The sequence below is a fragment of the Polychytrium aggregatum genome, assembly GCF_025602895.1.
Source record: "Polychytrium aggregatum strain JEL109 chromosome Unknown BJ171scaffold_65, whole genome shotgun sequence".
Lineage (NCBI taxonomy): Eukaryota > Fungi > Chytridiomycota > Chytridiomycetes > Polychytriales > Polychytrium > Polychytrium aggregatum.
The window spans coordinates 255,362-274,067 of record NW_026516267.1 but is presented as its reverse complement, the minus strand read 5'-3'; the positions used below and the strand labels follow the sequence as shown (position 1 = coordinate 274,067).

The window sequence follows — 18,706 nt, the reverse complement described above, 5'->3', positions numbered from 1 at the left end:
AAGGCGGCACGCCGTGCGAACTTGGCTGGGAAAGGGTGGTGTGTTTGCGCGAGACGCACAAGGCCTGGCGCCGCGGCGCAACGGCCGGAATATGAAACGCGTTCTCGGCAGTGTTCTCGGCAGTGCTCTCGGCAGTGCTCTCGGCTGCGTTCTCTCTCGGCAGTGCTCTCTCTTGTGGGTGTTCTCGCTGGGGTCTCGTCTCGCGGCGCCTCTCTCGCTCGCGCTCTCGCCGCCTCCCCCGTTGCCCTCTCTCGGCCGGCTGCTGTGGCTCCCAATTGCCCCGCTTTTTCTCGGCCTGCTGTTCTTTCTTCATCGTACCGGACCTGTCTGCTGGCTCGCCTGTCCGTCCTGCTGCTGCTGCCGCCGCTGCCTCGCCGGACCTCCCTGCTGCCTGGCCTCTGGAGCGTCTGCCTTCTCTGCCATCGTATTTGTGCTGGCCGGCACTGTCGAGCCTAGATCGAGTCTAACTGTGTGCCGTAACCACAGGTGCGTTACCACCGGACCCGCTCGATCACTCGACCTGCACCGGCCCGACTGATCAGGCATCATCCGCCTGGGCTGGCGCACCGATGTTGCCACCGCTCTATGCAGCATTCTCTCGCTCTCCACTCGCTGGCCTAACCACATTTGCGGCTCTCGGTTTGTCGCCGGCCTGCAGCCATGTCAGAAATTCCCAACCGAAACGGTGCAAAGCTGGGCTACAAGCTCAGCGACTTTGAGCTGCTGAAAACCCTCGGTATGGCCCACCTGCCCTTCCTCTGCCTTCCTCTGCCTTGCTCTGCCTTGCTCGGACACACTGAGCACCTGGTATTCTCTGGCCTCTTGCAAGCGGCGCCCTGTGTGCTTGCACCCAGCGGGTTCTTGCCCGGCCGCCGGGCTGTCGACTTGCCACTTACTCTGCTTTCCTGCTGGTCTGCCGCTGTCGTCTCTGCTGGCTGGACGCCGTCGCAAATCCCACCAACGGACAGGCACTGGCACCTTCGGCCGAGTGTACCTAACAAGATTCAAGGGCACCGAGCAGTATTATGCCATGAAGGTCTTGAAGAAGGCCGAGGTCGTGCGACTAAAGCAGGTCGAGCATATCAACTCCGAAAAGACCATTCTCTCCGAAATCAACTTCCCGTTCATCGTCAACCTGTAAGTTGCGCCTGGTTACCCTCTGCTGCTCTGTCGCGCCAAGCGGCTGCCCTGGTGCGTGGCCGTTGGCACCATCGGCCGTCGTGGCTCTGCTGGCGCCTTGCTACAATACACATCGGGTCTCTCCGTTTGCCTGCAAGCTTGTTACTTGCAGCGTACATACCCGCTGCTGTATCTGTTGCGGCTGTATGGAGGCTGTGTCGATGGAGTGGATGCGTGGTGCCAGACTGCCGCTCTGGACCAACGCCTTCTGTTGTGCCGGTTCCCTGCTCCCAGCCTGTTTGGCGGATCCACCACCATCCCGGCACCCTTCCCTAATCTGCCGGTGGTCTGTTTTCCTTGGCATTGCAAGGCTCTGCACGTTCCAAGACGAAACCAACCTGTATATGCTTCTCGAATATGTTGTCGGCGGCGAGCTGTTCTCACATCTGCGAAAGGCGGGACGTTTCAGCAACGATATGACCCGATTCTACACGGCCGAAATCATCCTTGCCATAGAGTACATGCACTCGCTAGACATCATTTATAGAGATCTCAAGCCCGAAAACCTGGTGAGTCTCGTTCCATGTCGCACCCCTGTCCATCCTGCATGACTGCGTCGCTTTGCCGATCACCACTTTGCCCTGTGCCGCGGTCGCCACCGATGCTTGCTCCCACTCTTACTCTTGTGCATGTGATCTATCGCTGCGACATGGACCCGCTGCGTGTAAACCCTCCGCTGTTACCAGCTGTTGGATGACAAGGGACACATCAAGATCACGGATTTTGGATTTGCAAAGAAGGTTGAAGACAGGTAGGATTTCTACGGCACCCCTACTGTCGTCCGAAATGCCTACATCTTCTCATCCCAATCATGCCTGTGCTCAGAACCTGGACCTTGTGTGGCACACCCGAGTATCTTGCCCCTGAAATCATCCAGAGCAAAGGACACGGAAAGGCTGTCGACTGGTGGGCCCTGGGCATCTTGATCTTTGAGATGCTGGCTGGGTAGGTCTCCCCGATATCTGCTGCATCGCTGGCGATAAAGAGGCACGCTCATGGTATCTGCTATGCCCTTGCCATCGCACACGCACAAGCGCCGGTAGTGTTGGCCGTTTCGCGACCCGAGTTACCACCTCCGTCTGGATCTTCCCGCACTTTCTTGGCATGATCTATGTGCCTTGCTAATCTGCCTCTGGTGCTTTTTGTCCTGCCAATGTCGACGATCGCCTTCAAGCTACCCGCCTTTCTTCGACGACAACCCGTTTGGCATTTACGAGAAGATTCTTGCCGGAAAGATAGTGTTCCCATCCCATTTCGATCCATCCGCCAAGGATCTGATCAAGAAGCTCCTGACTGCAGACAGGACAAAGCGGCTGGGCAATCTGAAGGTGAGTATCTGTCTGAGCCGCTGTTCTCCTTGCGTGTACCTCCGCTCGACACCGCCATTGCAGCCTGTGTTGGGTGAATTCGCCTCGGGGATAACCCTTGATGTTCATGATCACATCCGCTTACCGTTCTGCGCTCGGCACCATCCCTCCGCAAACGATCCAGGCTGGCTCTGATGATATCAAGAAGCACAAGTGGTTCCGGGGCGTTGAGTGGCAGGTGTTGCTGAACCGGGCCATCCGAGCACCCATCGTTCCCGTTTGCTCTCACCCCGGCGACACTCGAAACTTTGACAACTATCCCGAAGTATCCGAGGAAGAGCAGCGAATCGTGGGTGTGGATCCGTACAAGCATCTATTCAAAGTAAGCGCTGGCTGGCTGTACTTTTTGCTCCGCTGTTGCCTGGACACCGACGCAGCGTTGTGTAGCTGCAGCAGTGCTCGAGCCGTGTCCCTGACCCCTTGCCCATACTAACATACGTCGTAACTCCGCACACCAGGACTTTTAATGTAATTTTCTTTGTTCTTCCTTTGGTATTTCTTATGAACTGATAGACTTTTGACCCTGTTATATTATTCTTTGTTCCAAACCCCCATCCTCAGTTGATTTCGGCCTGTCTCTCGTTGAGAGCTGCCATCACCTCTCACCCTCCATATATGCCTTGTGCCTTGCTCCTGGTGCAGGGTCCTTGAAATGGTTTTGTGTCGTCTGTCTTTGCCATGCCGGCTCCGCTCTTCCCCTCCGTTACTCTCCCTTCGTTGCTCCCTTTGTTACTCCCTTCGTTACTCTCCCCCTCCGCTCCCATCCCAGCCTCTCCCGGGCTGTCCTCCCTTCCTCTTTCCAACCCCCCCCCTATCGACGTCGTGGGCAAACGTGCTCTCTTGAATCGAACGCCGACACTGATAGCGCTTGCCTGGTCCTATGAGCAAGCCCCTGGATACGGGACTGTCTCGTTCCGTTGTTTGGAGAACCGGGACACCAGAGAATGAATTGTGGCCGTCTTTGACTGCGTTGAATCAATAGAGAGGCCATGCGCCTTCCCCTCCCCCATCAATCCGTATGTCCGCTTCTCCATCGGTTCGACCATGCTGCCTGCCCTGGATATCGTGATGCTGCGGTCGTGGGTGCTGGCACTTCGTTGAATCCCGCGACAGAATGGCCTGGCTGGTCAAGCCGGCTCGAGCCGCATACCAAAAAAGGCACAATTGAATGCCGCCTCCGCCCCACCCCGCCCTCGCTTTCTGCAAACAGGTCCAGGACCTGCTTCGATCTGGCTCGCCACTGCGCTGTCTCATCTCAGGCCCCCTTGCACCAGCTGCCCTCTTGCATCAGTGCCAGCCCAAATCGCATCCGCACCAGCAGTCTCTCCGTTTCGGTCTAAAGGAATGCTCGGAGGAATGTCTTTCGAACACGCCGTGCTTGCCAATTTGACCCAGTGTCTTGCCCACGACCATGACGTCCGCCTCGCCGCCGAAACAAGCCAGCTGGAGCTAGAGAAGAACCCAGGTCAGCGACAATATCCTCGTTTCGTCGGCCACCCCGGAAACGACACGGGAGTCTCGAAAGATCTGGATTGAGCGCCTTCCACCGCAACACTCACCGTCTTCAAAACTGCCCTTCGACCTCGCAGAGTATCCCAAGGTTATCGTCAAGGTCATCTTGGGTGCCGATCTGGGATTCCCAGAACGTCAGATATCCTTTTTTCATTTCCGTCGGTCCGCGGGTGCTCAGTATGAACGATCGATTTCAGACAGTTGCGCCATTTTCCTTGACTCGCCGACCTGCCCTCAATCCCGCCGCCACCGTCTGCCCCCACCTCATCTCCAACCTGGCACCGTCGCGGATGCTCTCCCCCTTGCTTTTGCTCTAACACCTCGCAGCATTTACCTTGAAAAAGTACATCGACCGGCACTGGTCCACCGAGAGTGAGACCTTCTCGGAATTCGAGACTTCCACTGAGGTGCGTCAGCAAACTCTGCAACACTTCCTCCAGAAGCACCCTGTCCTCTGACCGAGCTTCAACGAGCCAAGTTGCCTCTAACTTTGCTGTTTCCCCGATGCCGCCGTCCCCCAGACCAAGGAGTTCATTCGCACCAATCTCTTGAATGGTCTCGGACTTGACATCAGCCGACTCCGAGTTGCTACAGTGCGTCCGTCCGCCTGCTTTGTCGTTCGCGCCGACACATTTACAATAGCCATTTGTACCAACCACTCTCTGTGCTTGTGTCCGTAGGCCTACTGCATCTCCACGATCGCGTCCTATGACTGGCCCGACGCTTGGCCAACACTCTTTGACTCGCTGATTGCGGGTATGAAAAGCGGCAATCCGCATCTTGTGCATGGTACCATGCGAGTGCTCGACGAGTTTGTCCGCGAGGAGCTCTCCGAGCAGCAGATCCCGTTTATCGTGCCCGTGCTTCTTCCGGAGCTCTACACGGTATTCTGTCAAGACCAGGTAACCAAGGCATCTACAGTCACGGGGCGAGGCAGCATGGACGAGTTACTCGGAGTCATCTTGGTGGCAATGTCTGGCATCGGGCGACATCACGCGACGGGCTCGAAAGTGGGCTCCTCGTCCAGCATTCCCTTTTGACGCTCCGGGCTGTATTCAGGTCTACGAGCCCAGCATCCGGGCCCGTGTGGTCTCGATCCTGCACGACTTTATCCAAAACCTGGAAACAGTCAAGGACGAGTATCCTGAGGCAATCGCTGCCTACCTGACCCCGATGCTGCCTGTCTGGATCGAAGTCTTTCGAGCGTCGCTGGCAGAGACCCAAGTCGGCGCCGAGACCCTCTGGATCAGGAATGAGATCTTCAAGGCAAGTTTTGCTCGGTCGGCTGTGCAGTGCAGACCATGCCTGGCCTCACTAATCCGGGTGCATTACCCGGATCCACGGTCGTTAACAAGCTCGAATCCGATTGACATGACAGACTCTCAAAGTGCTTGTGCGGGGCTTTGACAAGATCATGAGGCCCTACCTGCCCCAGCTGCTGGAAGGCGTGTGGACACAGCTGGTTGCGCTCAGAGCCGAATACGTCGAGACGGTTGTGCAAGGCGAGGCCGTCTCGGAAGCCATGGATTCGGATGGCGAAGTCATTTCGACCTCGTCGCTCGTCTGCGGCCTCTTTGACCTCATCCAGCAGTGCGTTCCAAAGCGCTCTGTTGTGGCGGTGTTCAGGGCGAACGTCCCCGCAGGCTCCGCGGCCGCCCCAAGCGAGTTTCTGTGCCGCCTACTCGAAGTGGCGCTCTCTTATCTCCAGATCACCAATGATCAGGTCTGTGACTTTGCGGCTGCCATTGGCGTGCCGTTTGCGTGTCTTTGGCGGCACTGCTTTGACGAGCACGGACTTATCGGTGACTTCTGGTCCATAACCACCCGTTCCCAGATCGAAACGTGGGAATCCGACACGAGCCTCTTTATCCAGGAAGAAGAGGACGAAGGTTTCGCTTACAATCCCCGCATTGCTGTTCAAGAGCTTGTTCATGTAAGGGCTGTCTGGAGATATGCGCGGACGGCCAGTACCAACCCTCGCCTGCTGTGTTCGATACCACTGTCCTCGTTCGCACTGATATATGCACGTCCATTTGGGAGTGCTTTGGTCTTGCACGGAGTACCTCTTTGGTGCCGACACTCGAGCTGATTCATTTGCTCTGTGTATGGTACTTTCACGATCCCAAAGGAATTGCTGGCCCATTACCGACTCGAGACTCTGATTGCCCTCGGTGGTGCAGTCCGCAGCGGACTGGTTCACTCTGCAGAAATCAAATCAGCCAGCAACCCCATCTGGTAGGATCTCGGTGCTTGTGCTGTATGTCCTAAATCGCCCTCTTGCTTTGTCTGGCTGGCTGTCTCTCTGTTAAAAGCGCACCAGGCATTTGCATCGGTTGATCGCTGACGCCTCTCCTTGCTGCCAGGTGGAGGCTCACTGAGGCATGCCTGCTCATCTTTGGTCGGGCCGCGGACGATGTCCAAGATGCAATCCTCGCCGGAGAATTCACCTACGATCTCAAGGGTCTCTTTGATCACATTGTTCTGGAGAGCCTGCGAGCCAACGGTAAGCTTGGCTGTCACACTCTGTACCAAACCACTTGGACCGCGCGACTCTGGCTAACCGCTTGGCCATGTACCTGCGCAGATTCTCCCTTCCTGCAGGGTCGCGCCCTTTGGTTCTCTGCACAGTTTTCGTCCCAGCTGCCTCCGGAACTCTTGAATCTCTATGTCACCGCAGCTGTGGACTCGCTCAAGTCGCCCAATTTCTGTGTGCGAGTCTCGGGCCTCCGAGCCCTTCGTCAGTATGTGGCCGGTGCCGCAGATAGAGAGCCTCACGACCTGTGGTCAATGTTACCTCAAGCATATCGACTCGTAGATGGCCAACGATACAGGCGTCGCTAACTCATCTGCTCTATTGCATGCCGGCTGTGTCTTCCAGATTCTGCGACGAGTGCAGCCGCGAGCTTCTCTATCCCCATGTGTCTGTCATCATCGAGCAGACTATCCCCATGGCTCAGGGTGGAAGCGAGTACACGGTGTGCCTTGTCCTTGATACCCTCACGGTTGCAGTCAAGGTGGGTTTTCGTGCTGTCCAGTGCTGTCCAATACTGTCCAATCCGTATTTCGCTGGCGATTCGGCATCGGATAAGACACCACTCTTGACCCATTCCTACCCTTCCAATCGGACAAATATTTGACCAGATCAACGAGGCCGTGACGGCAGAAAAGGGCGTAGCCATCTGCAACCTGATCTCGTCTGTCTGGACGCTCCATACCAATGGTGAGTGGAAAGAGTGCAATGCTGTCGCCAACTGCCTTGCTCACAACAGCAGCTACATATGGTCATACGTCAGTCACTTCGACAAGACTGCTGACAGCCAAGTGACGAATGCTTCCAGATCCCATGATGACCACGACGGTGCAGGATCTGTTCGAGTGCCTTGCGTCCAACAAACTGCTCCACCCACAGCTTGAAAAGACTCTCCTGCCTGTGCTTCACACAGCTTTGCTCAGCAGCGAGCTAGAGTCCGGTGTGGTTGCGGTATGTCTATGCTAGTTCGGCCATCTCTCCGGCGATCCTGCGCGCACAAAAGTGACAGATTATAGATTCTCGGATTGTGTGTCTGACTGATATGCGCTGATTATCCAGGCCGCTCTGGAAATGGTCGAGATTCTGCTCAAGCAGGCCCCCGTGCCCATTGCCCCTGCTTATGTTCAGCAAGTGTTCCCTCACGTCATGCATCTGCTGCTCGTGACCGAGGACCACACCATTATGCAGGTGCGTCGGTCGTATCGACTCATACCCGAGCAACCAAATACCCAACCGCAGCTCGGTGGTCGGATGCACATACTAACCATGATCGTGATCTCCGCTCACCGTCGTTCGGTTGCTGCCAAGCCAGGTTGGGCAAGAGCTCCTCAAGGTTCTCGTTAGCAAAGACACACACGGTGTCGCTCATTGGTCAGATGGCACCAAGTCGGGCCTCGATTATATCATGCAATTTATTGCGAAGCTGTTGCACCCCACACAGGCCGAGACGGCCGCGGTGTTTGTTGGTGACCTCATCAGCAAGCTGATCCTCAAGGTGAGCTGGCGGACCAGCATCCAACCCGCGACTGTCCGCAGCTATCGCGGTTTGTGGACCAAGAAAGTCTCTGCCGGCGAGTTTGCCTGACTGATCCCCTCCCTCATCCATTGCCTCAGGCTGGAGCCGAGCTCGCATCTGTGTTGCCTGAGCTGTTGAAGGCAGTTGCCCAGCGTCTCGCGACGGCTCAGACGCCAACATTCATCCAGGTGAGTTCTTATTCCCTTCGTGACCAGTGGTCGCTGTCCCCATCGTCCAACTGGTCTGACATAGGCTGCTCCGCAGTCCCTTGTGATCGTGTTTGCCCATTTGATCCAGTCCCAGCTGGAGAAAGTGGTCGAATTCCTGGACGGACTGCTTGTTGGTGGCCAAAAGGGTCTTGCGATCCTTCTGAAGACTTGGTGTGAGCACTATGACTCCTTCCAGGGATCGTATGCACTCAAAGTCAGGTGAGCTACAAGCGCTAGATTGATAGAATATCGTCGAAGCGGCGCGTCGTAACACTGAAAGCATCGCCCATCGGGCGGGACTTCTCTTGAAGCACCGCACATAGTCCCTGCATCGTGCTGACCCTCGTATCGTTTCTTTCCTTGCTGTTGTAGCGCCACGAGTTTGACCAAGCTCTTTGAGTCGAGCGACCCTCGTATCCAGAGCATCGCGGTGCGTGGCGACCTCGTTGCCACCACCTCAGGTACTGTGGCTGTGTGCAGAAGTAATCTTGACAGTACCCGTCTCTGTCGGACACCGCTATTGTCCGTCGCATGTGGCCTCACATCTGTTCCCCGGACGGCCTGTTCTCCATGTGACGCTCAGGCATCAAGACAAGATCTCAGGCAAAGAAAGGTGCGAATCTGCTTCTTGGTATACGAGCACAGCAAATCAGAGCCTCCGTGGCGCTGGGTTATAACCGGCTACCCCTTCGGAACTTTGTTCTGTAGCTCCGGAGGTCTACACCTCAGTTCCTTTCCCAGCCAAGGTCATCAAGCTTATGCTGCACGATCTGATCAACATGCGAGACATCAACGCTCAGGACGACAAAGTCGCTTCGGCTTTCTTGAACGGAGACGGGTTTACGGTGAGTCCTGTGGGTAGCGCTGCGGTGCGTGAGTCGAAGGCTTGATCACAAGATTCAACTACCTTTATCTGGCCGAGTGATGGGGCTAACGGGCAGCACTGTTGTACTCGATGCAGGATGACGAAGACGACGACGACGAATATGGCGACTCCTCTTTGGGCAGCATCGAGAAGCGCTGCCATCTTGTCGGTAATGTGAACAGCCATCATGTCCGGGCAGCAGTATTTGGGTGCCATCGAATAGGGCGTTGAGGGGCGTGAACCCATTGTGAGCGGGAACCCTACCTTGGAAACAGTGGGTCCTGTGGGTGTGTCGATGGTAGCAAGTTTATTGCTGGTGCTAAGGAGCCTATCGCAACCCAGATCTCGCTATGGATGACAGTGCCATTGAGGATGAAGCCGACGACGACATTGCCAAAGATCCGGTCTTTCTTGTGAACTTGGAGGTAACCGAGACTTACATCGGCAGGCTCTTGGGGGACACAGAGTATGTGCTGACTTGTTTCTTGGATGCCAGGATCACATTCTTCGATTCTTCAAGAGTGCCTACCAGCAGAACACGAACAACTTCCGATGGCTGTGCGAGCAATACTTGAGCGAAGCTGAGAAGCAGCAACTCACGGCTCTGATCCAGTGAGGCTGCTTAGTGGCATGCATTGGCTCGGCTTGTGTTATCGCTCCTGGGACTTGCGAATAGCCAGCGACCCGAGCCACCGTCCACACACCAATGGGCGTAATACATCCCGCCAGCTTTCAGACACCTTGTTGCGTCTTGACTCCCTGCTTCATGAGAGGAGCTGCAGAGGCCGTTTGTGCCGTGTCCAGCCGCTCGTCGATGAGTGGACTTGGTCGTATCTCTCGATCAATGCGTGCGGTCGGACTTGGCTGTCGATTAGGATCGATGAGTGTAATAACCAGCAATAGTTCCGCTGCAGAGCAAAGTTGTTTGGCATTGCATTCGTGTAAAAAGACATGGCAGTCAGTAAGGCTATCGATTCGAGACACGACAATCGCTCCTCCGGCTGGGCTGTCCATAATGTTGCGCGCCCGACATGCCAGGGGCCGGAATTGCCGATGCAAAAGCAGTCTGGTGTGTTCATGGCGTCGAATACTCACAAAACGACTGCAAGACCCCGAACATGTAAAATAGCCTCATGCCCATAATCAGCTCGATCAGTCCAATAGTGTACACAAAGGTGCCGAGCAGGGTAGAGCAGAGAATGATCCGGCACTGGCTCCGGAACAGTTTTGCTTTCATTGCCGATGGAGGCGGCTGAGGAGATGGCTGGAGTTGGAGCAGGAGCTGAGACGGCCGCGGAGAAGCCGAAGTTGCCAGCGTCGCTGGTAAATCGGGCAACGGGCCCGATACCGATCCGCGAGCCCGAGCCACCGAGAGCCGAAAGGCAGACAGTAATCCTGGTGTTGAGGAAGGGGCTTCATCGGGTGGTGAAGACGGCCGTGCCTGCAGGTTGTTGAGGATCCGCACGAGCTGGATGCTGACGGCGAGTTGGACGATGATCCAAAAGACATCCAAGACTGCAATTGCGATGCTCGTGTTGATATTTGGCAAGACCCAGGCACATGTGTCTAACGCCGAGAGACCGAGTCAGCACTCGCCCGTCATAGAACAAAGCGCCAGCATGGGCGAGTGATCGACTGCGTACCAAAGAGACGGTAGTAAGTCCAAATGAAGACTTGGTAGATGCCCAGAGACAGCCCCATCATTATCCAGGTTGCTTTCCGGGCTATGCTGCTTTGAAGACGCGAGAGTTGGATCGTCCTGAAGACAAGAAAGCCACACTGGAACGCCGTCTGGTGGGAAAGAGGTCATGGGCGGATTGCTGGTGAGAATGGGCCCGGGATTCCGGCCAAAGCTGGCTGCCAGAACCACACTTGCCTTGAGGGAGAACACCATATCGGAGAACCAGTGCAGCCACGCTACTTGACACGGCGTTGCCGTAGCCCACATCGGGGTTATCCACAGAACGAACAGGCCCAGACACCCGCTGTAGATCATATATGCGAGGAGATTCTCAAGTAGCCTTGTCGAGATATGGCCTCGCTCCAAAATCATCAGAATCAGCAAGGAGCAGAAGCATGGGAATCCGCCATAGTCTTCGGTCTGTTCCAGGACACTGGTCGCCGCAGAGAGATTTGGATCCATGTGGATCGTGTTGGGCAACGACGGAAGAGGGAGAGGGAGAGGGAGAGAAAGGAACAGAATCTGTCTCGGCCAGATTCAAGAAACGATTCAGAGGCTCGACGATAGGATGCGTGCAACTCTCGAGGAAAGTATTTGCATATGGTCGAAATCAACCTATCGATGGCTCCCGCCTCGTCAGATCCAGATCAATCAGTTTTGGATCGGGACCACACCACCGCTTGGCCGACCAGCCGACATCTGCGTACATATGTAGCCAGCGGCAGCCAGGATCGACCAAGCGCCGATCACAATCTCGCAGACAATAATACCATATGTGTCTCGCTGCTCTGCGCTGGACGGGCTCCCATCCTCGCTTAGGGATGTATGTGTTGAATGTATTGGGTGAATTGAATGTATTGGATGTATTGAATGTATTGGATGTCAATACGACACAACTCATTCACCACCGCTTCAACGGAACCGCCTTGCGAGTCAATTGTGTGGCACCGTGGTGTGTGGAGTGAGTGCTCGCGGTACAGTTTGCTTGACCGTTCTGTTTGCAGGGTCATGATTGCGACATGGGTGCTTGGATATGGGACATGGGAGTGCCTCGGAATTCAGGTTCATTTGCCGAGTTCCTTGAGGTTACGAATGGCATATTCATGACCTTGGTCCGCGGACTTGCGATACCAGTAAATGGCGGTACCAATGTCCTTGGGAACGCCTTCACCACTTTCGTAGCAGTCGCCGAGATCATACTGTCCATATCGATTGCCCTGCTCAGCCGACTTGCGGAGCCACTCGATTGCCTTGGCGTTGTTCCGAGGAGCCCCAATTGCGTTCCAGTAGTAGCGACCAACCTTCCACTGGCCGTAAGAGTTGCCTTGGTCGGCTGACTTGTAGTACCACTCGAATGCCTTCTTGTAGTCACTCGATACCTTTCCGCTACGGTAAAGGTACTCGCCAACCCAGTACTGACTATCACTGTGGCCGTCGGTGGCGAGTTGCTCAAAGATGCCCGCTGCCTTCTTCTCGTCTTTTGCGGTACCGAATCCAAGAGATAAACAGACACCCATAAGATGCTTACACAGCCAATCGCGGTCCGATCCCAGCTGGCACAGCGAGAAGAACTTGCAGGACGCGGGCGAGTCAGATGAGGCCGTATTCCACCTTGCCAGACACTCGGCCTCTCCAAACTTGAACCCATCCGATTCATTATCTCGGATGATCTTGATGCCCTTCTGCTGATCTTGTTGTGTGCCCCGGCCGAAGTAGTACATCCACCCGACCATGTGCGTGGCAATGGGCTTGAGAACGGGATCGGTGGACCTGCTACTGACTTCCTCCCAGAACCAGAAGGCATAGTGATCGCTCTGAGGAATTTCCTGGCCGATCAGCGCAAACCAAGCCATCTGGAAGGATGCCTCGAGGTTACCGCGGTCGGCGGCGGCCCCGAAGAGCTGGGCGGCGAGCTTCCAGTCGCTGTGGTGAGCTGGGAGGCCCTCCGAGACCAACTTGGCCGCTTCGAGACAGGCAGCGGGATCACCTTGCTTTGCGCGCGAGACAAGTTGATCAGGCAGGCGGTGGATGGCATTGTTGATACCTTCGAACGTGAGCTCGGCATGGCTGCTAGGTTGGGATGGGGAGTAATTATCCACACTGAGAGTGGTGAAATTGCTTGAAACCTGACTGATAGCTGGGGCCTTGGCAGTGGCGGGAGCGGAAACGGCAGGGGCAGCGGCTCGGTTGTATGGCTGGAGAGCGGCAAGGATGTCAGGGAAGGCAGGGCGATCTGCGGGATCTTGGGCCCAGCAGCGCTCGATAAGGGCCCAGACATCGTCGGGAATGCCATTGAATCGCTTGGGACGCTTGTGCTGGATGAGCTGCGACAGGATCTGGAATGGCTTCATTGCCTGGCCGTTTGCAGTGACCCAGACGGGGTTTGCATCGTTGAGGACTTCATGCATCATGATGGCGAAGGCAAAGACGTCGGTCTTCATGGTGGTACCGCTGGGGTCGTCTTCATCAAGCATCTCGGGCGCCATGTAACCATCGGTGCCGCCGTTCGGGCCATTGGATTTGCTCGGGTTCAACGAGGCAGAGGTGTGTTTGGTGCGGGACATGCCAAAGTCGGTGACGACGGCATTGTTCAAGCCGTCCAGGAGGACATTCGCTGCCTTGAGATCGCCGTGGATGATGCGGCGGCCATGAAGATAGGCCATTCCCGAGGCCACCTGGCGGAGCAAACGGAGCTTCTCCTCAAGAGGGACATGGGTATTGGGGTCGGACACATGGTTAAGGAGAGTGCCGTTGGGCATGAAAGGCGACACCATGAAGGGAGGAATCGGGTTACCATCCTCGTCCTGGTCGCAGGCACCGAGCAGAGGGAGGACATGTGGATAGCTGAGCTGCTTCCAGATGCTGATTTCATGGTTGTATTCAGCGAGCTGGCGTTTGTTGCAGGTGCCAAGGAGCTGCTTGATGGCGACCTTGGTACCAAAGTAGGAGCCAGTAAAGACCTCGCCAAAGCCACCGCGGCCGATGGGGTTGGCCGAGCGATCGGTAATGTCGCTGGGCGAGATGAACCAGGGCGGTCGCTCAGTGGGTTCGGGGCCAGTGGGAGCAAAGCCTTTGCTGGCCATGTCGCAGGATACAGCAAATGATGGGGGACAGGAGCAGAGTTGGAGGAAGCGAGCCTGGCAACGAAGGCGAAGTTGGGGACCCAAGCCACATGTAGTGTCACGGGGCGGGATAGCGTCCAACAAAATCAACACAAGAGCAGGCCCTTCAGCCAGTCGATCGTTCCGAAACGAACCGGGGGGACATGGAGTTGTGCCGGCATTGCTTCAGTGGATATCAAGGCTGCATACGACTTGGTCGACTGCTGGCCTCTCTAACCCCAAGCTCCGTGCTCTCTTTGGGATGTCCTGTCGGGATATGATCTGTATTGAGACATTCCTCCGAACGATGGCCCCACTCAAGGATCCAAGATTCTCTCGGCCGCTGGTCCAGAATTGGCAGGTCAGCCTTGTCCATATCCGATGTTGCTACCGGGTCGCCTCAATGGCCGCCTGGATCGAGAGCCGCAGTGTCTTGGACGAGGCTTCGAGAGTGCCTAGGCTGTCCTTGAGCGAGTCCAGCGGGCTCTGAGCGGCTCCGGGCGCCAGAGGATCCGCCAATGGACTTGTTTTCGACAGAAAAGCAATACCGGGATTTGCTCGGACGCTGCTATTGAACTCGTCGAGCGCCTGTCCCAGACCCCTTGCGCTGTCTGATTGAAGGAAACGGCATTAGCGACCTGCATTTGGCTGTGGAGCGTCCGAGACACACGCTCGCACTGTTGAATGGAGCAGCTGCGGCGGAGTGCATTGTACCTGGTACTGCCAGTGACTTGTCTGGTGCCGCCAGGGAACCGTCTCTGCCGATGTCGACAACCAAAGGAATCGAGTTGGATCAGCGCCGGCTCGATCGGGGCATTGGGTCCTGCTGGCATGCCATCGCACTCACATCTGGTCGATAAATGCATTTCCGAGCTGGCGCACAGCATGAAGCTGCTGCAGCGCTCCTGCGATGGACGCTGCCGACAGATCCTCCCGCTTGAGCGATGCCATGGCTGGATCAGACGAGCGGATCGGCCGAGCGAGCTGGACAAGCAAAGGAGCAGGCAACCAGCCGGCCAATCGGCGGCGGAATGGACATCGGTGCAGTCACGTGGTGCTGCCGCCAGCACATTGGTTTGCCGCCCAGAGCGCAAACCCGAACCTGGCCCCGAGCAAGACTGCCGATCTCCCGCAAGCAAAGCCAGCAACAGTCCCGGCCCGCAGCTCTAAAGGACAAGCGCATATCGAGATGTAGGATTCGCACAACATTCGAATATTGAGACGGGCACACAGCGCCGAGTGCACACAGCGCCGAGTGCACACAGCGCCGAGTGCACACAGGCCTCGCCCTTCCTGCTGGGTGGACTCATCGCCGTGACTCTCTCTCTCTGTAGGGGAAAGCTGTGTCAACTCGTGATGGGGCCCGCCGGCAGCGGCAAGGTAGATATCGGACGGAATCCATCGATTGAGTAGATGGATCCAAGCTGCTTTTCAAGGCGGAAGGCGCAGATGGCCAAGCACCTCTCCGTCAAGATCTTACCCAATAGCCAGCATCAGTAGCTCAGCGCCGATCGCACAGCCAAGATCATTGGGCTGGAGGGCATGATCAGGGTCATCCACCCACTTGCCGCTGATAGCTCACCAATACTCTGTACCTGACCTAGTCAACATACTGCTCGACGATGGTTGGCCACTGTGAATCGCTGGCAAGAGTCGTCCATCTAGTCAACCTCGATCCGGCGGCCGAAAAGTTCACCTACGAGCCAACGATTGGTGGGTTTGAGCCTCAACTGGCCGATATGTCATTCTGCGGCCATCTCTTTGTCTGTGGAGCTGTCGCTATTGCGGGAATCGTCTTGTCTGAGATCCCATCCAGCGATTTTCATTCCCGTTCATGCCTGTTTGCGTCGCACATACAGACATCCGCGATCTCATCACACTCGAAGATGTTGTAGAGGAGCTGCACTATGGACCCAACGGCGGCTTGATTTATTGCTTGGAGTAAGCGTGTCTGAACTCTCGCACTGCAACGGAAGAATCCGAGGCTGGGCTGTCCGCGCAAGCGGAATCTGGCCCCGAACGCACATTTTGATTCTCTCTCCCTGCCTTACATAGGTTTCTGATCAACAACATGGACTGGTTCGAAGAGGAGCTCAACAACTTTGACGACGACTATCTCATCATCGACTGTCCTGGTGCGTCTGCGTTGTCTCATGGTTCCGATCAGCATTGGGCTCTGGCCATCAAGGCAGCTGTAGCCGAACATGTGATGCATTGATCTGCAATCGGGCGCAGCTGCCCCAATCGACTGGATTTGCAGATATGGGAGACATCAAATTAACAGGACTGTCTGATACAGGTCAAATCGAGCTTTATACGCACTTCCCGATCATGAAGCGGCTTGTCGAAAACATGCAGCGCCTCGGCTATCGAGTGTGCGGTGTATACTGTCTCGACAGCCAGTTCATTGATGACATCCCAAAGTACTTTTCTGGAGTCCTGAGCGCCATGTCTGCGATGGTCCAACTCGAAATTCCTCACGTCAACGTCATGACCAAGATGGATTTGTTGGGCGACCGAGCACAGTCGTCGCGGATGGAAAGGTATGCTGGGCTGCGCTGTATTATGCGGCAATCTGTTCGGACAAAGTATCCTGCGACAAAAGGCAAAGCACTGATTCGAAGGAGCCACGAATGCCACAATGCAGATTCCTCGACCCCGATCCCAGCCTGCTGGCCGAGAGTGCCAATATAGAAACCCACTCCAAGTTCCACGGTCTCAATCTTGCACTCCTGCGCCTGGTGAGCCCTGCGGTTATTATGGTCGAGGACCGCGGCTATTGGTAACCTCTGGCGTGCCGCTCCTGACAGACGGCTCTGGTCCCCCGCAGATCGAAGAGTACAACATGGTTAGCTTCCTTCCGCTCAACATCAAGGAAGAGGAGTCGATATCGTTGGTCCTACAGCATATCGACAATGCGATCCAGTATGGCGAGGACATCGAGCCCAAAGAGCCCAAGGTGTGACAGCAGCCTTCGCTATGGAGATGCAATTGATGGCCTTTGGCCAAACGCAGCGAGTACTGATGGATACACAACACTTCTGTAGGACGACGCCGACCCCGAAGACGAGGAGGGCGATATTGAGTACTTTCAGTAGCATGTCACCGGGCCACTGGAACCAGTGTCAGGGAGATACAGCGCACACCGAAACGAGACTCTTTCTGAGTGCAGACGGCCACTTTTCGATGGACCCTGAATACACACCCATCTGCCATTCACACTCTCCAGCCAATGCGTCCAAGAATACGGGGCGCTGTCCCGTTTCGTTCTGAGCAAACTGTCGTTCATTATACACCGCACTGAACACACCGCACTGAACACACCGCACTGAACCGCACTGGACACATCAACCGCCTCAGCGCAACCGCAGCGATCGCATCCTGTCCCCCTCGGCTGCGTGCGAGCGCCCTGGTGCTCCGGCGACGGATTCTTGGAAACAGACCCCGACACGGCATCCGCCTGTCCCCTCACCCGTTCTCGCCGAGAGCCCAGCGAGAGGCCACTCTCGCCTCGCCGCCCTCGGCCGATCAAAGTCGTCCTTTCCCACCTCCCCGCATCGCTCTGCCCTTGGTGTTCTGCATGATCCTGCCGTCCCCAGCCCAGTTCCACAGCCGTCCGCTGAAGCCTCCCCTGTCCGTCGCCGGCCAGTCTTCTCCAACCACTCGTCCCTGCATCTGATTGCTGGTCCCTGGAGCCACGCCCCCCTCTCCGATATCCTTGCTGTCCCTCTCGGCCCCTCGCCCTCGATGACCTCCTCGGCTCCAGACCTTCCATCCCCAACCCCTCGACCACAGCCGCCCCTCCAGCAACAGCCGCTCCAACAAAGCCAGCAGCCGCAGCCTGGCATCGGAACCTATGTCTCTGTCACGACCCAAAACGATGTCACCTACGATGGACTAATCTACGTCTGGGATAGCCAGCTTGGGCTGCTCGTGCTCCAGTCGCTCTCGGCCGCCTTCAACCCCAACACGACCCTGACCTGCAAAAACGACTTCCACGTCATCAAAATCAACGGCATCAAGGACGTCAAGGTTGTCCCAAAGGACGACACTCCAAGCATTCTCCCCCCGCTTGTGCCGGTCACCACCGTCTCGATGGACAAGGCGCTTCAGCGAGAGCAGCTGAATCTCCGGCTGGAGAAGGAGCGACAGCTCAAGGTCGGCGTGAATGTGACTCCCGAAGCCCAGGTAGGCCAAGAGCGAATTCGAAAACAGCGCCTCCAGATCCAGAATCGGGCTCGGGCGTGGCCGATCGAGGCGATGCCGGATCTGGGGGGTCGTTGACCCGTGTTTCGAGCTCCCTCCCCCGAGATCTTCTGGGGAGACTAGATCAAGTAGCGACTCTTTGAGTCAGAGCTGCCGGCCATCGGAATCCGATCGTCTCGTGCTAAGCGATCGTTGTGCTCGCCCGAAACCCACGGTATACCCGGCCGGAATCGTAACCCCGTTTGCGTGTCTCTCTTGCCGCTCACAGCAAATCTTCGATGCCTTTGCCAAAACATACCCGACAACATGGAGGAATGACACCATCGTTGTGATGGACGAGGTTCTGATTGTCCCACCCTACGACACCTCGAGCTGCAAGCCCAAGGACAAAAGAACCGACGACAACATGGTCGCCCGAGTCCGGAAAGTGCTTGAGGGCGAGCGAAGAAAGCTGGGACTATGAGCAATCTGCAGCATCACCGTGCTCCTGCCCTCCGACAAGCTTCTTGTATCATCGACGCGGAATATACTGCACTCCAC

At 56.2% G+C, this 18,706-nt stretch overlaps 7 protein-coding genes across 7 annotated transcripts; 5 read left to right on the top strand and 2 right to left on the bottom strand.

Annotated features, from left to right (window-relative positions):
* Positions 1–660: 660 nt before the first annotated feature.
* Positions 661–3,013, top strand: BJ171DRAFT_587550 (camp-dependent protein kinase; the record flags this gene model as incomplete). The annotated part of the gene is made up of 8 exons (XM_053114430.1): positions 661–736; positions 969–1,137; positions 1,490–1,688; positions 1,866–1,930; positions 2,005–2,124; positions 2,354–2,507; positions 2,671–2,868; positions 3,005–3,013. 8 exons carry the CDS (start codon positions 661–663, stop codon positions 3,011–3,013), a joined length of 990 nt encoding a protein of 329 aa, XP_052962382.1.
* Positions 3,014–3,746: 733 nt separating this feature from the next.
* BJ171DRAFT_528318 (armadillo-type protein) lies at positions 3,747–9,917 on the top strand. The gene is made up of 24 exons (XM_053112709.1): positions 3,747–4,011; positions 4,136–4,197; positions 4,379–4,465; positions 4,580–4,651; positions 4,739–4,960; positions 5,118–5,324; positions 5,437–5,781; positions 5,893–5,991; positions 6,187–6,293; positions 6,422–6,561; positions 6,643–6,799; positions 6,937–7,072; positions 7,200–7,278; positions 7,397–7,539; positions 7,648–7,776; positions 7,901–8,083; positions 8,203–8,292; positions 8,369–8,532; positions 8,686–8,774; positions 8,897–8,926; positions 9,022–9,158; positions 9,275–9,347; positions 9,521–9,603; positions 9,675–9,917. The coding sequence occupies exons 1-24, from the start codon at positions 3,891–3,893 to the stop codon at positions 9,792–9,794; spliced, it is 3,075 nt and encodes a 1,024-aa protein (XP_052962381.1). The 5' UTR covers positions 3,747–3,890; the 3' UTR covers positions 9,795–9,917.
* On the bottom strand, positions 9,841–11,321 carry BJ171DRAFT_603636 (uncharacterized protein; the record flags this gene model as incomplete). Its single annotated transcript, XM_053115176.1, has 4 exons — positions 9,841–10,086; positions 10,274–10,744; positions 10,822–10,937; positions 11,149–11,321. 4 exons carry the CDS (start codon positions 11,319–11,321, stop codon positions 9,911–9,913), a joined length of 936 nt encoding a protein of 311 aa, XP_052962380.1. The 3' UTR covers positions 9,841–9,910.
* Positions 11,322–11,678: 357 nt separating this feature from the next.
* On the bottom strand, positions 11,679–13,942 carry BJ171DRAFT_572041 (kinase-like domain-containing protein; the record flags this gene model as incomplete). The annotated part of the gene is made up of 1 exon (XM_053113698.1): positions 11,679–13,942. The coding sequence occupies one exon, from the start codon at positions 13,940–13,942 to the stop codon at positions 11,924–11,926; it is 2,019 nt and encodes a 672-aa protein (XP_052962379.1). The 3' UTR covers positions 11,679–11,923.
* A 605-nt stretch (positions 13,943–14,547) lies between these two features.
* On the top strand, positions 14,548–15,428 carry BJ171DRAFT_270006 (uncharacterized protein). The gene is made up of 2 exons (XM_053106810.1): positions 14,548–15,151; positions 15,295–15,428. The coding sequence occupies exon 1, from the start codon at positions 14,645–14,647 to the stop codon at positions 15,128–15,130; it is 486 nt and encodes a 161-aa protein (XP_052962378.1). The 5' UTR covers positions 14,548–14,644; the 3' UTR covers positions 15,131–15,151; positions 15,295–15,428.
* BJ171DRAFT_587545 (GPN-loop GTPase) lies at positions 15,317–17,058 on the top strand (the record flags this gene model as incomplete). The annotated part of the gene is made up of 8 exons (XM_053114429.1): positions 15,317–15,340; positions 15,565–15,673; positions 15,820–15,901; positions 16,016–16,095; positions 16,260–16,503; positions 16,608–16,701; positions 16,791–16,919; positions 17,008–17,058. The coding sequence occupies 8 exons, from the start codon at positions 15,317–15,319 to the stop codon at positions 17,056–17,058; spliced, it is 813 nt and encodes a 270-aa protein (XP_052962377.1).
* Positions 17,059–17,527: 469 nt separating this feature from the next.
* BJ171DRAFT_269989 (anticodon-binding domain-containing protein) lies at positions 17,528–18,705 on the top strand. The gene is made up of 2 exons (XM_053106809.1): positions 17,528–18,148; positions 18,435–18,705. Exons 1-2 carry the CDS (start codon positions 17,708–17,710, stop codon positions 18,627–18,629), a joined length of 636 nt encoding a protein of 211 aa, XP_052962376.1. The 5' UTR covers positions 17,528–17,707; the 3' UTR covers positions 18,630–18,705.
* Position 18,706: the final 1 nt, after the last annotated feature.